Below are 6,320 nucleotides of genomic sequence, written 5' to 3' on the forward strand. Positions count from 1 at the left end.
GAGAGAGAGAGAGAGGGAGGGAGGAAGGAAGGAAGGAAGGAAGGAAGGAAGGAAGGAAGGAAGGAAGGAAGGAAGGAAGGAAGGAAGGAAGGAAGTTCCTTGCTTTATTTCCAGTCCAAGAGACAATTGACAAATTAGATTTTCATCTAAATATATTCAGGATCTTTGTCCTCAGAAGAATTCCCTGTGGTCCTTGATTCACATCTTGCATTCTCCAGCATCATCTGTACCCTATGCTTAACAAGAGAACTAATCTCTTCTACTGAGATTTTAATACTCTGATTGTTTCAACTGTTAAGAGTCCTTCACAACAAAGAACAGATGCAGATGGCAAATATGTGTGCATCCTAATAAAAATCATTAAAGAGCTCCCTCCAGCAGGCCAGATCATGGCAAACACAGGCCTGAGCATGGCAAACATAGCAATGACAGGTTTTGCCTTTTACCTTTCTACTACTTAGCTAAACCATTACATCACATCCCTAAAGCTATCCCACACTGCCCATTCCCTTATTTGACCAGTGGCTCACTCCTAAAACTGATCATCAAGACCCAACTAACAAAATATCAAGCTCCAGGATTCAAAATTCATTATTTTGACTAACCCATAAGAACTTACCAATATGTCCTATCTCATTCTAACACAGACCTCCCTCTTTCCCTCTTAAAATCAAAACCTGTAAAGTTATTTGCTGCTGTTTCTAAGTGATTCAGATTCAGCCACTCTTTGCCTTGCTTAATAAAGGATCTCTTTGCATTTGTTTTTGAGCTTGGAAATTGGTGTTTGTGGGTGGTCTGTGCCTAACCCAGGGTCCAGAGGGCAGCACTACACAGTAAAAGGGTCCCTTCAATCATGAGATGTCAAAACTGTCTGAGGAGAGGATGGAGATTTGAAGCAAACACCTGAAAAACCAAATATGGAAATCCTTTCTTCCTACAACTTCCATTAATAACTTAGCAGTTATGGGCTGTGGGTTGGCTATGAAATAGGCTGAGATTGGAGGAGATGTTCTTATATTTCTAAATGTTCCTCTGTGCCACCCACATGAAGTTTCTTTCATAACTCAGTTTGAATTCAAGCCTTGCCTGTTATATGACTATCACATAAAAGCACGTATATATAATATTGTCTGTTTGAGCAAAAACTGGGTTACTGTTCACTGCATGTCTTTAAGTCTACAACAACTGAAAACGAGAAGAGCAGGACATAAAAAACATGCAGTTTTGTGAGGAAAGAACTGAGTGGCTTACTTAGAGTTGCAGACAAGAAAAGTACAATAGTGACATTCTCAGTCTGACATGATTTAACATCACATAGATGAACCCCTTGGTATGTCTGAGAGAGACATTCTAAATTGGGTTCATTGAAATGGGAAGACTCATCCTACATGTGGCTGAAACTATAACACGGCCAGGAGTCAAGGACTAACTACTACTTGGCCAAATTCTTTGGACACAGGCAGAATACAGTTCATTGCCTGCTCTTCTCCAGGAGTATCCACGGTCAGCAATTCAGGCCTAGTTGCTTCCTAGTCTAAATCTTGAGTCCTTCCCTCCCTGTGGACACAGCCCCAGCATTGCTTTCACGGAGCTCTGGGGGGCTTCGATTTCATAAAGGCACAAAGGCTTGAGGCAAAAATCAGAAAGGTATCATGAGCAGATGGTGAACTGCCTCAAATGTTCCCTCATATGGCTTTCTCTGCACATTCATTTGTCAATCGTGCAGCTTGTTCTAACTTGAGACACGGGGCTACAGCAGTGACTTACAAAGAAGAAGCTTCCTTTACTCACCTACAGAGGGCAGTCTTGGCATACACTCAGTGAGCAGATCTTTCTGGACCGGTCAGACCCTTAAGATGGATAAGCCACTGCTGATCCACAGAAGGGATCAGCCTCTGACTTTGCTTTGAGTAATTTTGCAAGAAGGTCCACAGCAGACTCAGACATGGGCCAGCATTAGGGAGCCAAAGAACAGAGAGGATCTACAAGTGTTGGTAAAAACAGATGACCCGATTCCTGTGGGGCAATTGTTAGGAAAACATGCCCAGCCTTTCCCAAGAAAACCAAGGGTACCTGGAGGAGCATCTTTCCAGGGAGACTGCACGGGCACAATTGCTGCCCTTCTTCAGAGCAGAGAAAGATTATAACCCCAGTGTTCACCAAGACACAGAAAATAAAGAGGACTCCCAAGTTGTGCCTGGTGTCAAGGTAAGATGATCTTCACAATACCCACGGACTTTGGCAGGGTAAGAAAGGATTAATCTGTGAAGAATATAAAGGCACTGGCCAGTTTTATCATGGTAGACTATTGATGATTTATCAAGACTATTTTTTGGAATAATTTACAGGAAACCTAAAGTTTTGAAAACTCTCTGGAGTCCAGTTTTCTCCATTCTAAACAGCTGTGTTTCACCATTGCTATTTGTGTGTATGTTTGGTTTTTAGTGGTTGTGGTGGTTTGTTTATTTATTATGCTTTTGTGCTTGAGACTGGAGTCTTGGCTTCAGGCATGCTAAGCAGGCACTCAGTCACTGAGCTACACTCCCATAGTATTGGCTGTTTGGTTTTCGGTGATACGTTTTTAAAAAGCAGAAAACCTACATACTTAGTTTCTTTAGCTATTGCTATTAATTCTTGAGTGTTTTTCTCTGATATGAACATTTTATGCTAAATAATTGTGGAAGAAAATATAGACATCTTTCTAAAAATATTTCTACAAAATAATGATAAACTTCTATGGGAACATGAATATTAAAGACCTACGAGATGCTGTTTTTAAATATATAGCTTCCTAAAGTGAGTTTCCTAAGTGTGAATTTCTGTGATTAGTCAATTTTACTTTCCAGAGTGACATTTCTCCTATGCAGTGTTGTATATTTATTTTCAGAGTATACAGAGTAAGATGGAAAATCCTCTTAACTATTAATAGAAGCATCTCTTAAAAGGTTTCTGCCACTCCAATCCTTGTCCTCAACTAAGTATAGAGCTGTATCTGATTAGCTGCTCATTCCTGAAGTTCTCAGAGTCTCACTGCATAGCTAAAACTGGCCTCAAACTCAAAATCCTCCTGCCTTAATCTCCTGAAAGATTAAAATTAAAAATATGTACCACACAACCAGCTAAGTGTCAAATCACTAAATTGAAACTAAAATGAAAGATGTCATGGTTAAGAGATGCTTATTTATTTTTAATATGTTAATTATCAACTTCTCCCCTTAACTCCTCCCAGATCCACACCCAGCTCCAATTTTGTGCCTTCTTCTTCCTCTATTTAATAACCCACTGTACTGGCTGGTTTTGTGTGTCAACTTGACACGGACTGGAGCTATCACAGAGAAAGGAGCTTCTGTTGGGGAAGTGCCTCCAAGAGATCCAGCTGTGGGGCATTTTCTCAATTAGTGATCAAGGGGGAAAGACCCCTTGTGGGTGGTGCCATCTCTGGGCTGGTAGTCTTGGGTTCTATAAGAGAGCAGGCTGAGCAAGCCAGGGGAAGCAAGCCAGTAAGGAACATCCCTCCCTGGCTTCTGCATCAGCTCCTGCTTTCTGACCTGCTTGAGTCCCAGTCCTGACTTCCTTGGTGATGAACAGCAATGTGGAAGTGTAAGCTGAATAAACCCTTTCTCCCCAACTTGCTTCTTGGTCATGATGTTTTGTCCAGGAATAGAAACCCTGACTAAGACACCCACCAACTAGGAGATCTTGATTAGTAAGTATCTAAAAGTAAATAATATTCAAAAAAAGATTTCTACAAGCTAAAAATTAGACAATATTCTTAAAAAATAGACAAGAACAAAAGAGTCTCTGTGTGTGTGTGTGTGTGTGTGTGTGTGTGTGTGTGTGTGTTTCCATGTGTATTCAGGGAGATTAGTTATAGGGCTCACCTGATATGAAAAACATCAGGTGCTCAAAGTTCATTATATAAATGGGGTAGTATTAGCACAATGTATACACATCCTCCTGTACATTTAAAATCATATCTAGATTATTTATGATAAAATAATTTAATATATGTATTAAATAATTATAATATATTAAATTAATACAATTTACAATTAAAATGAAAATATTCAAATAGTTATTATTCTCAATTATTTAGAAATAACAAGAAAAAACCTGAATTTTCAGTATAGATGTGATTTAATATATATACTATTTATAGAATACATATGTATATAATTCTCAGTGTATGCTTGTTTAAATCCATGTATGCAGATCTGGAAGATATGGAACCTTTAAATAAAGAAAGCCACCTGCGTATGCAGTTGGATATATGTACAACTTTATATAACTATATAATACAGATATATGTAGTTGGATATATGTACAACTTTACATTACTATATAATACAGATATATACTTTATGTGTGTGTGTGTTCTATTAAAATTTTAGATGTGTGTCACATGAAAATATAACGACCAGAAATTTAAGAATAGCCAGGATACCTTCAGACAGCATTCTGGAACCACTGCATTCTGTTGGTCCTAGGTAGTCCAATCTACCATCTTAACCTTGACTTGTTATCCCAAGTAAGCATGTTCCAGCCTGTACAGCAGCCACTGAGAATAGTAGGCAGTGGTCCAGTTTGGATGCTACTGTCCCTTTAGTCCTATTTTGTCTTTAAAGAAAACTTTTCATATTGTATTTGAATGTACAAATGATACATGTCTCTACCTAGCAAGTAAAAGTTTGGCAAGACTCAATTATTTAGATTCTACAAATCAATGAACTGTTTTTACCTGCAAAACCTTGGACTAGGTGTTAAAAAACAAAAAAGAAGCAGAGAAAAACGGTCTGTCTTTCCTGTTGATTTACGGTATATTACAAAGACAAAACCACTGCCATATTATTAGCATTGCTCAAGACTAATATAGAACACATATGTGATTACATTCTTTCATATCAGTAAGGAGGTAAAACAATGAAGGATAGACAATCATCTGTCTTACTTAGGGTTTTATTGATGTGAAGAGATACCATGACCACAAGTCTTACAAAGGAAAACATTTCATTGGGGCTGGGTTATGATTTCAAAGGTTAATCTATTATCATCATGGAAAGATGCATGGTGGCATGCAGGTAGACATGGTTCTGGAGAAGGACCAAAGGGCTCTACATCGTGATCTGCAGGCAGCAGAAGGAGACTGAGACATATTGGGAATAACTTGAGCATATGAGACCTTAAAGCCCACCCCCAGGGTGACTCACTTTCTCCAATAAAGCCACACCCACTTCAACAAGGCCACATCTCCTAATAGTGCCACTTCCTATAGACCTACAGGAGCCATTTTATTTCAAGCCATCACACTATCAATCATGGTAAAATGACAAGAAAGGCTTTAAGAAAGAGGGGGGGAGACGGAGGGGGAGAGGGAGAGGGGAAGGAAGGAAGGAGAAGGGAAGGAAAGGAAAAAGGAAGAGGAAGAGGAGAGGAGAGGAGAGGAGAGGAGAGAAGAGAAGAGAAGAGAAGAGAAGAGAAGAAAAGAGAAAAAAGAAAAGAAAAGAAAAGAAAAGAAAAGAAAAGAAAAGAAAAGAAAAGAAAAGAAAAGAAAAGGTCAGTTGAGTGCCAGCATTTTCTTTTTTCCTGAATCCTGACCCACTTAGATACAAAATCAGGCAGCCTCTTGTCCTAACTGCCCCTGCCTGGGAAGACTATCATGCCTTCCCCACTGTACCAAACAGCATTGGAAAACTATGAACCCAAACAAAGAATCCTTATCAACAATCTATATACTTTTGTGTTTGCATGCTCACAGAACATTTTGGTAGACAGATTGTAAGAGCCAGAGGGTCAAGGAGTTTGCTGTGAGATTGTATCTGTTAGTAATATTAATAGGTTCCTCCCTAAAGTCTCATCAACATAATTGCCCAAATGTGAGCTGAACAAAGATACCAATGAACATACCAGACTGGACAGAGAGTAGCCCATGAGGCCTCAACCCTATACGAAGAACTATAAGGAGATGAGGAAAGCTGGGGATGAGAGAGGTGGACTTCCTCAGGGAAGAGAACACCAAGTAGTTGTCCAGTGCCAAATGGTCAGGCTGAAAAACTACCTCCTTTCTGGGGTCTCCTATCTGCCTGGAACAGAGTCTCCGGTTGCAGGTGAGCGAGGATTCAGTGAATGACAGACCGACACGAGAGAGCGTGTAATATCTGAATGTAATTTGTCAAATTGAGCATCAGACTATTTATACAGAAGAAAATAGGNAAGTTACACAAAACAGAGGAATGCAAACACCGAAGGACTGGCAGGAAACCAACTGGGATAAAATTCAGTGTTAACAGCTGGGATCAAAAACAGCTCCACCTAAAGTCAGC

At 39.5% G+C, this 6,320-nt stretch overlaps 1 protein-coding gene across 3 annotated transcripts in view; it reads left to right on the forward strand.

Annotated features, from left to right (window-relative positions):
• Positions 1-1,932: 1,932 nt before the first annotated feature.
• Positions 1,933-6,320, forward strand: part of Rgs20 (regulator of G protein signaling 20) — a 148,948-nt gene continuing 144,560 nt past the window's right edge. Inside the window, exon 1 of one of the 3 annotated variants that reach the window (XM_021222191.1) lies at positions 1,933-2,208. In XM_021222191.1, the coding sequence (XP_021077850.1) occupies positions 2,041-2,208 (168 nt within the window). In that variant the 5' untranslated portion in view covers positions 1,933-2,040. The remainder of the gene's footprint in view (positions 2,209-6,320) is intronic. The other 2 variants (XM_021222193.2, XM_021222192.2) reach the window with 2 other exon arrangements.

This window comes from Mus pahari, chromosome 22, assembly GCF_900095145.1.
Source record: "Mus pahari chromosome 22, PAHARI_EIJ_v1.1, whole genome shotgun sequence".
Lineage (NCBI taxonomy): Eukaryota > Metazoa > Chordata > Mammalia > Rodentia > Muridae > Mus > Mus pahari.